General features: G+C 47.9%; 1 protein-coding gene across 5 annotated transcripts in view; it reads left to right on the top strand.

The window, feature by feature from the left end:
• TM9SF4 (transmembrane 9 superfamily member 4) overlaps positions 1 to 13308 on the top strand; it is a 51869-nt gene extending 38561 nt beyond the window's left edge. For 2 of the 5 annotated variants that reach the window (XM_023725375.1, XM_023725379.1), the window contains exons 13-17: positions 3102 to 3185; positions 5315 to 5490; positions 6013 to 6076; positions 7228 to 7347; positions 8118 to 11279. In XM_023725375.1, coding sequence (XP_023581143.1) covers positions 3102 to 3185; positions 5315 to 5490; positions 6013 to 6076; positions 7228 to 7347; positions 8118 to 8381 — 708 coding nt within the window. In that variant the 3' untranslated portion in view covers positions 8382 to 11279. Of the gene's footprint in view, positions 1 to 3101; positions 3186 to 5314; positions 5491 to 6012; positions 6077 to 7227; positions 7348 to 8117; positions 11281 to 11325 lie in introns of those variants that run through there. The other 3 variants (XM_004370460.2, XM_012559030.2, XM_023725387.1) reach the window with 3 other exon arrangements.
• Positions 13309 to 18637: the final 5329 nt, after the last annotated feature.

Genomic DNA, 18637 nt, shown 5'->3' with positions numbered 1-18637 from the left:
AGGGCTAGAGGCTGAGCAACAACACGCTGACTGTCAGGAATACTAGGCTCTTACTCGTAGGCTCGCAGAGGAACCTCTTAAGCCATTAGTTGCCCCAACCATAAAATAAAAGGATTGAATTTAGATGATTTTTAGTCTACATTGTTCGATGGTTCAAGCAGGAGAAGAAATAGGGGATATAGAATGAACAGAATTTAGGCACCAAGCCCAGGTGTCAAAGTTTAGGGTCAAAAACTGATCAGCAAGGCTGCTGGGAGAGCACCCTGCCCAACAGAGTGAAGAGAGAAGAGGCCAGCCTCACATCTCCATCAGCCTGATTCCCAGACTTCAGTGCCTCATGTCCTTTTCAGTGAGGACAACTGCCCTTCTCTCTCTTCTCGTGGTGGCTAGGAGGGATCTTGGCTTTAAAAGAAGACCATAGAAGCTGGAGGGAGACTGGGAAGTAGACCTCACCTCCCAGGAGCCCTCAGCCCCTTCTCCGAGAGCAAGTGAGGCTCTTAGAGGACCAGGAAAGGTCTCAGGTGCCCAAACTCAGAGAAGCCTCTAGTCTCTGCATTCGGAAACGATTTTCACAGCTGTTCAAAGACCAGGGAGAGCTTAGGCTGCACCACCTCTGGCTGCCATACCCCTGGCACATAGTAGGCTCTCAGTGAAGAAGAGATGTGATGGTGATTATTCAGAATGAATCAAAGAGAAATTGCTGAGTTCCTGATACATCAAGTATTTTTCTCAGGCCCGAGTGCTGTAAGCTGGGGATCTAGAGAGGGGTACTGCGCACTGCTTTCCTCCCTTGATGGGGCTCTTCTCCAGTGAGATCTTCCATCACATACCCTCCAGGATCTGCTCTCACCTTGAACCCGGTCTCTGCCCCAAACCTTCTGCTAGCATTCAGTGGTAGGCTCATTCACCCAGGCCCCGAAGCAGAAACCTGGGTAGCTTCCTTTCCTCTTTCTACTCCCCTGTGTGCCACCTCTTCTCAGACCTCAAACGTTGAGGGTTTTCTTGCTAAATGTTCTATGAATTTCCTCCCACCTCTCCATCTCCAAGGAGCCCTTGTGGTGCAGTGGTTAAGGGCTCGGCTGCTAACCGAAAGGTTGGCAGTTCGAACCCACCTACCGTTACGTGGAAGAAAGATGTGGCAATCTGCTTCAGTAAAGATTACAGCCTTAGAAACCCTGGCAGGCAGTTCTGCTTTTCCTAGAGGGCCTCTGTGAGTCAGAATCCACTCAACAGCAGTGGTTTTTGGTTTTGGTTTTCTTCATCTCCGAGCTCAGGCCCAAGTTCAGGCATCTTTGCATCTCATCTGGGCCCTTGACCTTCCTGGTCACCCTGTAAGATTCTGACCCTTCCCTGGTGGTCTGCCTTCCTCCACAGGTGGGCATCTGCTGCAGCCCACAGCAGTGCAGGCATACAACTGTTCTCTCCTCCAGCCTTTGCCTGTGCTATTCCCTCTGCCCGGGCCACCTACCCTCCCCTCACTCTTCTTTCCTGGTCAGCGTCCCCTCATACTTTAAGTCTTAGCTCCAGCGTTACTCCTCTCGAGGCTTCCTCCCTCTTCCTTCCCTATTCGGACCTCAGCGTCCTCCTTGGTGCTGCAAAGGAGCCTGGGCAGAGCCTTGGGCCTGCAAGTAGTGCCTTGTATGTTGTTTCTACTTTTATGATCTGTCTTCCTCCCTGGAACTTTTGTTCCTGTTTGTTTCCCTAGTACCTAACACCGTGTCAACTCCATAAATTTCAGCCGGGAAGGAGATGAGGAATTACCTGCTACATAGCAGAGTAAAGCAGACAGGAGCACAGAAGAAGGGAGGAAATGACCTTTGAGCTGATCATCAAAGATGAGGGCTTCAGGTTGAGGGAAGTAGCCAGTAGTGGTTGGGCCTCAGGTTCTGGAATCACCTAGATTACAGTCATGGCTCTGTTCTTTCCTCATATGGTAACCTTGAACAGCCCTTTGAGCCTCAGTTTCCCCATCTCTCCAATAGGGATAATTATGTCTCAGGGATGTTGCATGGATGGGAAGAGACTGTGCATGTAAGGCCCTTAGCACAGCACTGTTCCATGGGAGAAAGATGTGGCAGTCTGCTTCCGTAAAGATTACGGAAGGGAAGGTTCTGAGGTGTTGATAACTCCACCTATGTACAGGCCCAGGGATGGGGACGCATAGGAGCAGTGACTAGTGGTTGGGTGCCGGGGGCCATGGGCCAAAGGTGAAGCAGGCCGTGGAGGTTGAGCACCAGATTGCAGAGTCTCAGTCAGCGTAGTCAATGACCCGCCTGGATACTTAGGCAGCCACAGTGGTTTGGGGCTTGGAGGCCCCATCATGGCAAGAAGGAACCTCAATTGTAGGTTGGGAATTTGGTTCCACAAGCCTGGGCCCAGCCCAAAAGATTCTGACTAAATATGATACACCACAGTGGGCCGAGATCCTGGGCACTGGAGTCAGTTCGTCTGCATTGGAACCTCTGCTCTACCCTTAGCTGACTGTATAAAGTTGGGGAGAGGGATGTGATTAACATTGCTGGGCCTCAGCGTCCTCATCTATAAAAGGAAATGATGACGGTCCTTCCTGTCTGGAGCTGTAGTGAGGATCAGGTGAGATGGTATAGGTAGAGCCCAGTGCCTGCCAGCACTAAGACTCAACTACAGCCTATCCGCCATTATGTTACTGTCACAATCCAGGTGGTTTGAGTTAGGGCTGAGACATATATTTGTAAAGTTTTATTCATTTGTTCACTTATTCAACAAATATTTATTGAGCAGCTTCTGTGTTCTAAGTGCTGGGAGTCCATCAGTGAGTGAGACCGGCACACTCCTCCCAAGGAGCTCACAGTCTGTTGGGGGTGGGCAGACATTGATCAGGTAACAAAGATGCATAATTACAAACTGGGATGAGGGTGAGGAAGGGGCAATTCAGCGATCTAAGAGGGCATAAAACAGGAGGACTGTCTGGGCTAGGGATCAGGGAAGGCTTTCTGAAAGAAACGACGCTTGAGCTAAGTCCTGAAGGGCAGGAGGGATGGAGAACCTCTGGTCTGGGAGCCCACTGGGCCAGGTGGGAGTGCCTGGATGCAGCTCCCCAGCCTGGCCCCTGTTGCTTCCAGACAGCAACGCTGTACCCTGGGGTGGTGTTTGGCATCTGCTTCGTGTTAAATTGCTTCATCTGGGGAAAGCACTCATCAGGAGCGGTAAGTGCCCTTCCCCTCCCCCAGCAAGGGAGAGTTTGCTGTGCTCATCCCCACTTCCCCAGGTCACTTCCTGCTGTCCCCCTTCCCTTTTCTGAGTCCTCAGAGCTCTGTTCCCAGCCCTGGGGGCTGAGTGCTAGCTGGGGTTTCCCCAGCTCTGCCCATCCACTGCCCCTGCCCTGGCCTTCCTGTGGGCTCTTCCAGACAGCTGGCCAAAGCTCACTTCTCTAAAGGGAAGTTTCCACAGTCCAGGGGCCAACTGGGGAATTTCCCTTTGTTGTTCACCAAGGGAGAGTGGCCTGGTGTGAGTGTATTAGGTCAGTATCCCAAAACAGGGCTTTATGCCCCAGCACCAGCCTCTGCAGGTAGAGGCAGGGAGGAAGGGGAGGATGAGGTTGTCCTGTCCCTTAGAGCGGGGATCCTGCCAGCCCCAGTCTATTGCTGGCAACTGCCTGGGACTTAACCCAGTAGGATTCTGACCTCAGTCGGGGTTGGGGGAGATGGGATCTTCATCAAGTAGCTGGGCTACAGTGGGGGTGGGCCAGGCATTTGCCATCCCCTCTGCTTGCAGGTGCCCGTTAAAGGGCCTTGAGTGAGGCTCTCAGTCCAGCCGGCCAGAGGAGTCATGCTCTTCATTCTCACTTCCTCCATTTTCTCTACCTGTTTTGCTTCTCTCTGTCTCTCAGCATTTTTCTCCCATTGTAAAAATTTTGGATAAGTACAGAGAAGTTAAAGAAAATAACACGTATCTAACTGCCCAGGGATAGATGCTATGTAGATTAGTATATGTTCTTTCCATCTTTTTCCTTTTTTACAGATACTTTTACCATGGAGTTATGTAATTTGAAAATTATAAAATAATAAACATTTATATGGTGCTTGATTTGTAATAAGCGCCATTCTAAACATATTACATATATTCATTTCTTACTTTTTGCACAAGTCTTGTGAAAGCAGAATACTGTACAGAAGAGGATAAAAAAGAAAATGAGGAATCAGTTCTAATCTCCCCACATCCCATCTGAGGAAATACTGTTCACTTTTTGGCATAGGCTTTTCCAAGCATATAACCATATAAATATTGCGGTGTTTGTATAAAAATGGGATCCTTCTATCTATACAGTGTTTTGTTTTGTTTTCTAATAGGACAAGAAGTTTATTGCTTCCACGCCCTAGTTCCTGGGGGCTTTGGTGTTAAGTCACACATAATTGGAGAAATACCAGGAGTCTCCCTTAGTCTCAGGGACCACCTTTAACACCACCTTACGGGGATCTCACTGCAGGCATTGCAGACACCAGTCATCTGACTGATTTTTCCAGCATACCCGGACTCCCTGAGAATGTTATGGGCCTCAAAATCAGTGCAGCATAAAGTACTGAGCACCCATGTTGTCACAAAATGGGAGTAACATCTGTGGGAGGTTCTTTAGCTGGTGGGCCAAGTATAGACCACTGTTAATGTGGGGACATGTGCATGGTGTAAGCTGGCCTGGAAAAGAAGAGTCTCAGTCAGGCTCCTCTTTACGGAGATCCTCACCCATAACTGTAGGAACGACAGGGGATCCTGCCAGCCTCGTTCCATTGCTAGCAGCTGCCCAGGACTTACCCAGTAGGATTCTGAGCTTATTTGGGGTAGGGGAGGTAGAGCCTTCATCAAGAAGCTGGGCTGCAGTGGCGTTGGGCCAGGCATTTGCCATGCTCTGTACCTGCAGGTGCCTGTTTTAGAACCTGCTTTTTTCACTTAATATATTGTTTTAACAAAATTAAGAACACATTATTTATGTAAATTTTTTTTTTTTTTCCTTAATGTACTGCATTTAATTTCCCGTCATCTCCCCTTCATGTTCTCAGTCCTTTCTATCCCTGTTCTTTCCCTACTTTCTTCCTGGATGACTAGCTCTTTTGGGATGCCATGGTTCCTTCTTCACTGGGAGCCCAAATCACCCTGCATCTGCTCTCTACTTGTTCCCAGGGCTAGAGCCAGCCCCAAGAGGCTCTGGCCTTGAGCACAGGAGCCTTGAAGGGGGCTGTGCCAGCAGGACCTTCTTCATGATGGTGGCCCTGTTGTGCATGGAGCCCCTCCTTAGCCTTCTCTGGGCCGTGTGGGGGCCTCATGGGCACTGTGTCCACAGGTGCCCTTTCCCACTATGGTGGCTCTGCTGTGCATGTGGTTTGGGATCTCCCTGCCCCTCATCTACTTGGGCTACTATTTCGGCTTCCGCAAGCAGCCATATGACAACCCTGTACGCACCAACCAGATTCCCCGGCAGATCCCTGAGCAGCGGTGGTACATGAACCGGTTTGTGGGGTGAGTTATTGGGCAGGGGGCTTCCAGGGTGGACAAGGCCAACAGTACCCTGAGCTGTCTCCCCAGGAGGACATGGAAGAGAGTACCCTCTCCCCAAGGGTGCTATGACCCATGTTCCTGCAGCTCCTGCCAGCTCTAGTAGAGTTTGTGAAAGCTTAGCTGCTTCTGCAAGCTAAAGAGGACAAGGTTGTAGCCAGACTTGGTGTGAGCCTAGTAACCAGGATAGGGCAGGGGAGAGGTGGAAGAGGGTGGTAAGGCAGGTTAAGATCATCACTTAGATCTCAGGCAAATCACCTCACTTCTTTGCACCTCAGTTTCCCCATCTATAAAATGGGGAGAATGGGAGAATAGTCCCACCCTTCCTCTCTCTCAAGAGATTATAATGACGCAAAAGCATGCCAAAAGAGATGGATGATGCTGTACCTGTGTGAGCACTGTCTCATTCATGCTGCTTGGAGGGAGCTTGGGGCTTCCAGATGGCCTGGCTCTCCTCGCAGTGTTTACCCTCCCCTTCTGCTGCAGCATTCTCATGGCTGGGATACTGCCCTTCGGCGCCATGTTCATCGAGCTCTTCTTTATCTTCAGTGTGAGTACTGTTGCCTGACCCCCTTTTCTACCCTCCACCGCACACACACGGAGTCTTCACCCACCCCCATCCTGGTCTCCACATAGGTGCTTTGCCTTTTACTGCCGGTGAGGTTTCAGACAGGCCATTCAACCTCTCAGAGCCCCCCATTCTTCACCCTGAAATAGGAGTAACAGTCCTGTCTCTCAAGATGGCTTTGAAGGTTAAATGAGATATGCGATGTATACAGGGTCTGGTGTGTGGGAAGGGCCCAGTTCATAGAAACTGCTTCAGTAAAATAACAGTCAATCACCACCATTTTTAGTATTTTCATTGCATCTGCTTCAATTTCTGGGTCCCTACTTGTCTTCACCTAAGTTACACAAAACTCTCGGGAAAATGGGGAGTGGGATCCCTCATTCACAGGGTCATTGCACGGCTGAAGTGAGATCATGTTTGTGAAGGGCACAGTGCTTGGCATGCAGGAAACGCTTGTTAAACAGTAGCTGCTGTTGTGATGATGACTACTCCTGTCCCAAGAGTGTGCCCTGGTAGCCAAAGCGAGAGTTGCCCGGGGGACTCCTTAGAGTCACGCAGGTATGGCTGACTCACCTTGGTGCCCAGCACAGATAGGGCCTCCTACCAAGTCCATACTGGACAAGTATCCACTGCTTTGGAGTGGTCCTGCCCTCCCCACCCACTCAGCCTGCCCAGGAAGAGGGTCAGAGGATGGGTAGGCTGCCTTGGGGCCTGTGCGTTCTCCTTGAGAGGCCTCCTCCATTCTGTTTGTGCAACACTGGGCCAGTTACCCAGCCTATCTGAGCCTCAGCCCCAAAAGGCCAAGCTTTCATAAGATCACACGTGGAGATGTGTAAGGCATGTACACAGTGTCTGGCAAGCTGCCGAGTTCAGGCTGGCACCTGCCCAGAGCAGGCTCAGCCACACCTAGCCCCTCCCTAAGACCAGCCTAGCTCACCCTCTGCTCCAGGGAGGAGGGGCCAGCCAGCTACATGCCAGGCCACAGGCCCTGATGGTGTCATGCTGGTGTCTCCATTCCTACTCTGGAGGGAGGCGGTCTGCCAGTCCTCCAGTTACTGAGGGATGGCATTCCTGAGACCAGGCAGGGTATGTGGGGGCAGGGGCAGCTGAAGGCCAGCTGTGTGTATCTGCAGGCTATCTGGGAGAATCAGTTCTATTACCTCTTTGGCTTCCTGTTCCTCGTCTTCATCATCCTGGTGGTGTCCTGTTCCCAAATCAGCATCGTCATGGTATACTTCCAGCTGTGTGCAGAGGTGAGGGGAGTGGGCCCAGGAGGTGGGAGGGGGAGGCTGGGACCAGCATTAAACGGGTTAGTGAAGTTCTGCAGAGAAGCTAGTCTGGGTTTCCAGTATGGTCCCCCCTTTTCCTGGCTCTGAGATCTTGAATAAGTTACTTCTCCTTTCCAAGCCCCATTTCTTCAGCTTTTGACTGGAGTTAACGATACCTGCCTCACAACATAGTTGTCACCATGACTTCATGAGAGAACATTAGGCTTGTCAGTATCGAGTCCATTCCAGTAGTAGTTTTTCCAACAGGCTCATGCAGATTGGGTGACCCGTCCTCCCTCTGGGGACTAGTTCTTGGCAGGATGGGTAAACAAGGGCTCTGGGACAAGCACCTGACTGAAGAGTCCTGGCTCCTCCACACAGTGCTCTGGATCTTGAGCAAGTTGCTTAACCTCCCTGTGCCTTCTGCTCCTCTAGTAAATCAGGGATCGTAATAGGACCTGCCTGAGAGTGCTGGTGCAGGGATTGAATGAGCTGATTCTACATAGCATGTTTTTTAAAATCGAGGTATAATTTATGAACAGTGAAGTTCACTCCTTGTAATGTACAGTCTTGTGAATTTTTAGAAACATATACAATTGTGTAACTACCATCACAGTCGAGATAGAAAACATTTCCATCACCCTAAACGTTACTGTTCTTACCCAGAGTCTGTAGCCCCACAGGCAGCTGTGAAACTTGATGGGAGGAGGGTCTGCTTGGAGACACTAGTGACCCTTCCTCCGTTTCCTTCTCAGGATTACCGCTGGTGGTGGAGGAATTTCCTAGTCTCGGGGGGATCTGCGTTCTACGTCCTGGTCTATGCCATCTTTTATTTTGTTAACAAGGTACCACCCACCTGGAGGAAGCCCCTTAGCCCTCTCAGAGCAGGAGGGTGCAGAGGAGGGTGCTGCGGGGGAGACGGGGGGGACCAAGTGTGTGAATCTTACTTTCCCACCAAGATAGGGGAGGGCCAAAGCCATTCTAGAACTGCTTCTGTTCTAGAACATGTATCTTTTTAGGGAGAGAATCTATGTTCCAGGACCCAGTTCTATATGTTTGGGAGACAGAAGCCTTCAGGGTGAATGAAATTGAACGTGCTGTGTGTCAAAACCTAGGCAGTGCAGCCAACGCAGTGCTTAAAGAAAGATGTCACCTAACAATGAGTGCTTTTATTAGGAAATAAGAGAGTCTGATAATACAGTTTTCACCTCAAGAAGCTAGAAAAGAGGAACAATAAAATGAAAGAATAAAGAAAGTTGATGAGAAGAGTTAAAGGTAAAAGCAGAAAATGCTGAAATAGTCTTTAGAACCTAAATTTAGGACCTCAGGCTTCCTGTCTCGGGAGGCTTCTCCATTCAAGAGTACTGTTTAGTCCTGCAGAGTAAGGAGGGAATGGGAAGGGCCTCATCTGCATCTAGGAGGCCTTCTTGCTGCCGGCCAGAGGTAAGGTGTAGGCTAATTAAAAGGAGCCAGGCTTACCTGACTCGGGTAAACTCAACAGAGTTCATTGTCCCCCGAGAGTGGCATGAATAAGAATACAAACGATCCCCAGAACTGTTTTGATTGGTTCATGAATGACACATAAACCAGAGGGACCATTGACGGGAGTTAGGGTAACTGATGGGCCCCTACCCTCTGAGGCTAACACTGAAAACTTGATCTCACCTGCTGGGCTTGAAACCTCCAAAGCCCAAAAGCAAGTAGCCCCGTTTGCAACCAGGGTTTATTCCCAAAGTGGAGTTGTAGGTCGGTTGGTTGATGCTTAGAATGCCCTTTCCCAAAAATACCAGGCTGGAAAGGACTTTAAGGATCATTTAGTACAGCATTCCACTCCTGTTTCTAGGTGATCATGTCCCTACCCTCCAGCGATCCCAACAAATGATCATATAGCACAGGGGTCTGCAAACCAGCCTGGGCCAGTAGGCCTGCTTCTGTAAATAAAGTTTTATTGGAACACAGCCATGCTCATTCATTTACATATCTGTGGCTGCTTTTACATTGCAGCAGCAGAGTTGAGTAGTTGCATCAGAGACCATAAGGCCCGCAAAACCTAAAACATTTATATAATCTGTCCTTTTATGAAAACATTTATCGACTCCTGATCTAGCACATGCAGTGACAGAGAAGACATTTCCTCCTGACACTCATTCTCTCTGGACAGCTCCTATCATTATCAGGGTCTTCCTTGATCCACAGTGAAATCTGCCTCCCTGTAACTTCTGTCTTCAGACCTTTGTCGTGTTCCCAGGATCATCAGAACCAATCTCTCTCCTGTACAGTTCATAGGAATCAGAACTCTTTTGAGTGGCAAGTGACCAAAACCTAGTTCAAACTAGTGTAAGCAAAAGGGAATTTATTGGCTAGTGTAACTGGCAAGTTTAAGAAGTTGGAATTCTGGCTAGAAGCATGGTTGGATCCAGGACCTCGAATGATAGCAGAGCTCTGTGTCCTGCCTCAGCCCTGTGTGTTTGTTTGGCTTCATTCTGCAGGTAGCCTCTTTCTACACGGGGGACGGATGGCCAGTGGCAGCCCTAGACTGTTCTCTTTCCAGCTCAGCAGCCCTAGAGCTAAGGAAGAAAAAAGTCTTTCTTCACCATCATATGTCAGTCCCAGGGAAGATTTCATTGGCTCTGCTTGGGTTACATGCCCATCCCTCAACTGTTCACCAAGGCCAATCAGATGACATATTCTGATTGACTAGCTTAGTCTTGTACTAGGGATGACAGTCCCAACAGAACCACAGAGTAGGGAGTAGGTTCCCCAAAATACCTGGAAGAAGGAAGACAGGAGATGGTGTTGGGCAAACAAAACCCAGCTACTACAGCCTCCTACACTGACCCTGAGATTACGTCGCAGCCTCCTGTCCGTCCTCCTTTCTGCCCCAGCCTTTCTTTTCTGCTCTCAGAACCCCTTCTTCTGGCCCCATTTGCCTTCTCCGTAAAATGAGAGCCTTGGCCTGCATGAGATCTGAGGGCCTTTGTCCTTTTCCTTTTTTTTACCACCGCTCTGCCCTTCCCCTCCCTCTCACCCCCCTCCAGCCACGAGAATGTGTATAAGGAGAGACGGGGGTTGAGCCTGCAAATATGGCCTTTACCCCCAGTTTGAAGATATTTGCCCTTGGGGAGAGGGTTTCAAATAGTGGCCTTTACGTTTTCTTCCGGGCTTCTGTCATTTTGTGACCAAATGTCTGCCCATGAGCCCTGGAACAAACCCCACTCAGTCCCTGGTGTACTGTCATATCATGGTACCAGAGCACCAGATAAGCTCCACTTGTCCCAGCAAACACCACAGTAACACAGATCCTAGTATCCTTTCCCAGACCTCTAACCTTGCCCCCAGTTATAAAGGAGTCTAAAATGTGTCAAGATAAAAATCGGTGTGAGGTTTTAATGGAAGTGACTGAAGCATTCTCTGGAGGAGAGGCTGAGGCAGGCTGATGGTGGCATGCTGGTCCTTAAGCTGGCAGCTGCTGTAACCGTCCAGGAGCCTGCTATTTGGGGGGCTACAGATGGCCCATTGGCCCAGGAAGGGGCACAGCTGTGGCCATTCCTGCCTACAGCATTCCAGCTTGTCTCCCAGTCTTCCCTAGGAAGACTCCTACTGTCACGAGAAATGGACTGGGCCAGTGGCACTGGGCCTTGGACTTTCAGCGCTCTGGCCCCAGGTTCAAATCCCAGTGCCCTCTACTTCCTAGCTGTGTAACTGTGGGTGTTGTTTAACCTGTGTGCCCCATCAGTCAAATGGGAATAATAACCTACTAGGTGGTCATGAGCACACAAGGTGGTATTTGTACATATGAGTGTCAGCCATGGCTGTGAGCCACGCCAGAACCTTGCTGCACACCTGGAGCAAGGCCCTTCCTCATATCCACCACTAGATCAGTGAGGGCGGGGCCCCACCGTTTGCCATGGCCAGCTGGCACTAAGTGTCCACTCTTCTGTTCTTGCCCTGCCTGTGCCCCAGCTGGACATCGTCGAGTTCATCCCCTCTCTCCTCTACTTTGGCTACACGGCTCTCATGGTCCTGTCCTTCTGGCTGCTCACGGGCACCATTGGCTTCTACGCAGCCTACATGTTTGTCCGCAAAATCTACGCCGCCGTGAAGATAGACTGATGCAGTGGACCATGGCCAGGCCCACTCCGTCCTTGGACAGGAAAGCCACCCCTGCATGGGGAACTGCAGGCACGCAAAATAAAATAACTCCTGCTCATTTGGAATGTAACTCCTGGCACAGTGTTCCTGGATCCTGGGGCTGCGTCGGGGGCGGTAGGACCTGTAGATAAATCTTGCATTTTTCTTCATCATCTTATTCCAGTTCTTTGGGGGATGAGTTTTTTGTGGGTTGTTTTTTCTTCAGTGCTAAGAAAGTTCCTTCCAGCAGGAACTCTGACCTGTTTGTTCAGGTTTGGTTTTGGTTCGAGGTTTTTTTCCTTAAATTTTTAACAAAATGGATCCAGGATGGATAAATCCATCAAGATACTGGGTTTTGGTCACTGTCTCCACCTCAGTTCCTCAGGGCTGTCGGCCACCCCACAACTACCTGGAAGAGGAGAAGCTGGGCCTGTTGGGTTTCAGCAAGGCTTCCGAGCCTCTCGCTGCTTGTCTTCACCATTGATGCCACGACAAAGCACAGCTGTAGCCCGGACTGCGTCCTCAGTGCCAAGCAGCTCTGCCAGCCCCGTTCCTCCCTCTATCTCCTCCCAGCCTCCTCCAGAGCTGCCTGAGGCAGGGCTTCCAGCCAGGCCTCTGGGGTAGCTTTTCACCCAGGAGCAAGCCCAAGGCTTGGTTGCCACAAGGAAATTCCCTGGATGTGGATGTACATGGGGCCGAGATCTCTAGGACAGCAGGAATCACCACAGTTCAGAGCAGCAGGAGTTTGCTGGACCCAGCAAGGAGGAAGAGACTTGCAGTGAACTGGCCACAGCATTGTGCCAAGAAACCCTGGACCTGGGGCCAAGTATTTCCAGGGCCAAGCACCCACATCTATGTCTGGGAAGGGGTGGCTAAGGCCGCCAGGGTCCTCACCCTGTCAGGATTGCTCCCCAGCCCATTCTGCAGGAGGTTGCAGAAAGTGTGCTTTCCAAAGTGTGCTGGTGACAGGTCCCTTTCTCCCCCTCCCAGACAGAACCAGGAAGCCCTGTGATCTCAGGTCCCCTCCTTTCAGTGGCTGGGTGAAAGCATTTTCTCCCTGGGGTTCCGGGCCTCAGTGCCCATACTCAGCTCTTTTAGCCAGACCCATCCCCTCCACCTCTGTCAGAAGTCTTGCCTCCTCCTTTTTGGGACTCCCAGAAAACTGCTTGTGAGGAGGAAGATGGAAGGTAAGTTCTGTCATTCCCTCCCCCAGATCCTAGGAATAGTCAAGGAACCCAGTCTCCCCGTGTTCACAGGAGAGAGCTAACGTGGCTGCCCTAGCCCCTCTGCAAACCCCCACTCTCTGACCCCTGCCCGTCCCTGTTCATGTCAAAGTCATTTGCTCTGAAGTTGTAAGAGACCAAACCCACTCCGGATTAGAGTGTAAGTAACAGCCACTCGCCCTTGTGCCAGCCCCTTTGGGACTCCCACCACAGGACAAAGCTCAGGATGCTGGTTAAGCTAGGAACACCCCTCCCCCAAGATTCTCCCAGCAGCGCTCACCAGCTCTACCAATCAAACCAGTGAACTCAGTCTTGCCTCACAGTGACTCCGCAGTGCCAAGCGGTGTCCACCAAGAATCAGGTTGGAGAAAAGGGAACCCAAGCAGTAGAGAACGACATTGGAGTCTTAAGTTCATTCAAATCTTGGAATTTTTTTTTTCCTAAGGAGATTGTTTTTGGGGGGAGTGGGGAAATGGACTCCTCATAAAGGGTTCAGGCGTCATCGATTTTTCTGACTTTTTAAATCATCGTCATTATTATTTTTAATTAAAATATGCCTGTATGCCTTTTTGGTCCAGTTGTAAATAAATATGTTCATCATCCTGTTGCTAATGTCTCTTGAATCTCATGTAAGGGTTGTGGAGTCTGAGGTGAGACAGCTTCCCCAGATAGATGGGGGAGGGCATGGGGCAGAGTACTCTAGGCTTACATCATCCAGCTTGGTAAACCCAGAGGAAAGAAGATGTCTCCCTGCTTTGACGTGTTCAATATATATTTATTCAAACCAGATAAATCCCAGAAAAGGCTCTGATTGGCCCAGCTTGTATTAATGTTTGCACATCTTAGACTAATCACATATCCAGGGGGATGGAGTATGATTGGAAACCCTGGTGGAATAGTGGTTTAAGAGTTCGGCTGCTAACCAAAAGGTCAGCAGTTCGAATCCACCAGGTGCTCCTTGGAAATCCTATGAGGCAGTTCTACTCAGTCCTGTAGGGTTACTATGAGTTGGAAGCGACTCAATGGCAGTGAGTTTTGGGTTTGGTTTGGGAGTATGATTATGGCCCAGGCCTAAGCCACATATCCTGGGGGTACTAGATACTGTGAAGTGAATTTCAGCCCCACCAGAATCACCTGGAATGGTGATAAGGGTTTTTTCTATTATACTTTACCCTCTCCAATTCCAAGCATTGGTTTCTTCATCTGCAGTGGAAAATGGCGCTGGTTACCATTTATGGACTACTTCTATGTTCCAAACACTTTCTGTGTATTAGCCTATTTAATTTTTGTTCTGTTATTAATCCCCTTTTACAGAGCAGGTAACTGAGGTATCAAGTAGTTGTAACCTGCTAGGGGTCCCATAGCAGGTGAATGATGGAGTAGTATTCCAACTAGGGCTTGGACCCAGTTCAAACCCCTGCTGAAAATTTGCATTTCTAACAAGTTCCGAGGTGATGCTGATGGTGCTGGTTAGGGACCAATTCTGAGAACCACTAGTACAGCAGTGGGTCTCAAAATTTATTATACGTAAGAATCACCTGGGGATCTTGTTTAAGTGTAGATTCTGATTCAGTATATCTGGGGTGGAAGTCCAAATTCTCAGCACAGGTTTGAACTGGAACAAACCAGTCCAAAGCCTTGATTCGAACTGAGGCAGCCAGACTCCAGAACCTGTCTTTCTAACCAGTATACTACAGCTGCCTTTTAAAAAAATAAACAGCCTTGTTGAGGTATAATTGACATAAACTACAAAATTTGGTAAGTTTTTTTTTTGTTTTTTTAAGCATCTTGGCTTTAGATGAAGGTTTACAGAGCAAATTAGTTTCTTATTAAACAATACACATATTGTTTTGTAACATTGGTTGTCAACCCTGTGACGTGTCAACACTTCCCTTCTCAACCTTAGGTTCCCCATTTCCATTTGTCCAGCTTCCCTGTCCCCTCTCTTGTCCTTGCCCCTGGGCTACTGTGCCCATTTAGTCTTGTATCTATGGTTGAGCTATGTGTATTACTGTTTTATGGGCCTCAGAATTTGATAAGGTTTAACACACTTGAAACCATCACCACAATCAAGATCGTGAACATACCCATCAACCCAAAAATTTCCTCATGCCCCTTTGTAGTTCTGCTCTCTAGCCCCTCCTCATCCCCAAGAAACCACTGAGCTGCTTTCTGTTACTATAAATTAGTTTGCATTTCCTAGAGTTGTATGGAATCATACAGTATTATTATTTTTTTATTGGCTTCTTTCATTCAACATAGTTAAGATTCATCCATGTTGTTACATGTATCAGTATTTCATTCCTCTTTTATTTCTGAGTAATATTCCATTGTAGGGCTGTACCACAATTTGTTTATCCATTCATCTGTTGACGAACATTTGGGTTGTTTCCAGTTTTCAACTATTACAGATAAAGCTGCTGTGAACATTCATACATGTGCAAGTCTTCATGTGGACATGTATTTCTTTTTCTCTTGGGTAAATTACTTAGCACTGAAATGGCTGGGTCATATGGTAGGTGTGTGTTTAACTTAAACTGTCAAGCTGTTTCCCAAGGTAGTTGGACCATTTTACATTCCCATCAGCAATATATAAGAGTCCCATTTCCTCCACATCCTAATTCTTGGTATGGTCAGTCTTTTTCATTTTACCATTCTAACAGGTACAAAGTGGTATCTCATTGTGATTTTAATTTGCATTTCCCTAATGAAAAATTATACTGAGCATCTTTTCATGTGCTTACTTACTGTCCATGTATCTTCTTTGGTGAAGTGTCTGTTTAAATCTTTTGCCCATTTTTTATTGGGTTGTTTGTTTTTATTCTGTAGGTGAAAATTTACAGCTCAAGTTAATTTCTCATACAAAAATTTATACACGTAATTGTTATGTGACACTAGTTGGAATCCCTATAATGTGACAGCACACTCTTCGTTTCCACCCCAGGTTTCTGGTGTCCATCCAACCAGCTCCTGTCCCTTCTGCCTTCTCATCCTTCCTCTGGACAGGAGCCACCCATTTGGTCTCGTGTATCTACTTGAACTAAGAAGCACACTCCTCATGAGGATTAATTTGTCTTGTAGTCCAGTCTACGTCTGAAGAGTGGGCTTCAGGAATGGTTTTAGTTCTGGATTAACAGACGGTCCAAGGGCCATGGTTTCGAGGGTTCCTCCAGTCTCAGTCAGACCATTAAGTCTGGTCTTTTTACATGAATTTGAGTTCTGCTTCACACTTCTCCTGCTCCGTCAGGGACTCTCTGCTGTGTTCCCTGTCAGGGCAGTCATTGGTGGTAGCTGAGCACCATCTAGTTCTTCTGGTCTCAGGCTGATGGAGTCTCTGGTTTATGTGGCCCTTTTGTCTCTTAGACTAATATTTAGTATTTTCCTTGTGTCTTTGGTGTTCTTCATACTCCTTTGCTCCAAGTGGGTTGGGACCAATTGATGTATCTTAGATGGCCACTTGCAAGTTTTTAATACTCCACACACCATCCACTAAAGTGGGATGCAGAACATTTTCTTAATAAACTTTGTTATGCCAGTTAGATGTCCCCCGAAACCATGGTCCCCAGACCCCTACCCCTGCTACTCTGTCCCTTGCAGTGCTTGGTTGTGTTCAGGAAACTTCTTAGCCTTTGGTTTAATCCCATTTTGCTGACTTCCCCCGTATTGTGTGTTGTCCTTCCCTTCACCTAAGATGATTCTTGTCTACTACCTAGTTAGTGAATTCCCCCTCCCTCGCTCCCCACCTTTGTAGCTATCAAAGAATGTTTTCTTCTGTGTTTAAACCTTTTCTTGAGTTCTTATAATAGTGATCTCATACAATGTTTGTCCTTTTGCAACTGATTAATTTCACTCAGCATAATGCCCTCCAGATTCATCCATGTTGTGAGATGTTTCAGGGATTCATCATTGTTCTTTGTGAAGTATTCCATTGTGTGGATATATCATAATTTGTTTATCCATTCATCTGTTGATGGGCACCTAGGTTTCCATCGTTTTGCTCTTGTGAACAGTGCTGCAATGAACATGGATGTGCATAAATCTATTTGTGTGACGGCTCTTATTTATCTAGGATATATTCCAAGGAATGGGATTGCTGGATCGAATGGTACTTCTATTTCTAGCTTTTTAAGGAAGCGCCAAATCGATTTCAAAAGTGGTTGTACCATTTTACATTCCCACCAGCAGTGCATAAGTGTTCCATTCTCTCCATAATCTGTCCAACATTTATTATATTTTGTGTTTTTTGGATTAGTGCTAGCTTTGTTTGGGTTGGATGGTATCTCATTGTAGTTTTGATTTGCATTTCTCTAATGGCTAATGATCGTGAGCATTTCCTCATGTATCTGTCTGTTAGCTGCCTAAATGTCTTCTTTGGTGAAGTGTCTCTTTAAATCTTTTGCCCATTTTTTAATTGGGTTATTTGTCTTTTTGTTGTTCAGGTGTTACAGTATCTTAAAGATTTTGGAGATTAGACCCCTATCAGATATGTCGTAGCCAAAATTTTTTTCCCAGTCTGTAGGTTGTCTTGGTGAAGTCTTTTGATGAGCATAAGTGTTTTATTTCTCGGAGGTCCTAGTTATCTAGTTTCTCTTCTGGTGTTTGCGCATTGTTACTTATGGTTTGTATTCTACTTATGCCATGGATTAGGGTTTCTAGTGTTGTCCCTATTTTTTCTTCCATGATCATTATCGTTTTAGATTTTATATTGTCTTTGATCCATTTTGAGTTAATTTTTGTACATGGTTTGAGGTATGGGTCTTGTTTATGTTTTTGGTAAAAATTGTTCATAAATGTGTGGTTTATTTCTGGAATTTCCATCTTGTTCCATTCATTTGTCTATTTTTATGCCAAGACCACACTGTTGGCTCCCTGGGTGTAGCAAACAGTTAAACGCTCAACTACTAGCTGAATGGTTTGCAGTTTGAACCCACCCAGAGGCACCTTGGAAGACAGGACTGGCAATCTGCTTCTGACAGATCATGGCCTTCCGAAAACCCTTTGGAGCAGTTCTACTCTGAACAGATGGGGTCGCCATGAGTCAGAACTGACCTGACAGCAGTGGGTTTCGTTTTATTATGTGCCAGGCACTATCCTAGGTTCAGGAAGGCAGCAGTGAACAAAAGAGACATGTCCCGGCTCTTGTGGGAGCTCTCAGCGCAGTGGGGGAGTGCTCAAATAACATAGTGTGGCCTCACCAAGGGATGGATGACCTGGGGGAGCCAGGGCCAGAGAAGAGGTAGCACCTGAGCTGAATCTTGAAAGATGGGCAGAAGTTAGGGCAAGAGGCACAAGAGAACATTCAGACAGGGAGAGCAACATGGGCAAAGGCCAGGAGGGGTGAGCAGGAGCTCCATGTGGAAGGGAGGCACCCTCCTGCTGAGGAATTTGAAAGGAGCCCTGGTGGGGCGGTGGTTAAGCGCTTGGCTGCTAACGGAAAGGTTGGCTGTTTGAACCTACCAGCTGCTCCGTGAGAGAAAGATGTGGCAGTCTGCTTCTGTAAAGATTTACAGTCTTGGCTAAAGGGGCACACCAGCCCAGAGGCAAGGACTAGAAGGCAAAAGGGGACAGGAAAGCTGGTAATAGGGAATCCAAGGTCGAGAAAGATGAGTACTGACATGTCATGGGGTTGTTAACCAATGCCATAAAGCAATATATGTACTAACTGTTTAATGAGAAGCTAGTTTGTTCTGTAAACCTGCATCTAAAACTCAATTTAAAAAAAAAAATTTACAGTCTTGGAAACCCTATAGGGCAGTTCTACTCTGTCCTGTAGGGTCACTGTGAGTCAGAATTAACTCAGTGGCAGTGGGTTTCAAGGAATTTGAAGTTTCTCCATTTGATGAGGAAATTGGGGGAGAGCTCTGAAGGCCACACAGTGTTGTCAAGAGCTGCCCGGGGCAGCTCCACCACAGCCCGGGGGC

This window comes from Trichechus manatus, unplaced genomic scaffold (genome assembly GCF_000243295.1).
Source record: "Trichechus manatus latirostris isolate Lorelei unplaced genomic scaffold, TriManLat1.0 scaffold00008, whole genome shotgun sequence".
NCBI classification, from domain to species: Eukaryota; Metazoa; Chordata; class Mammalia; order Sirenia; family Trichechidae; genus Trichechus; species Trichechus manatus.
The sequence above is the reverse complement of the archived record's forward strand: the minus strand, read 5'-3'. Positions and strand labels throughout refer to the sequence as shown.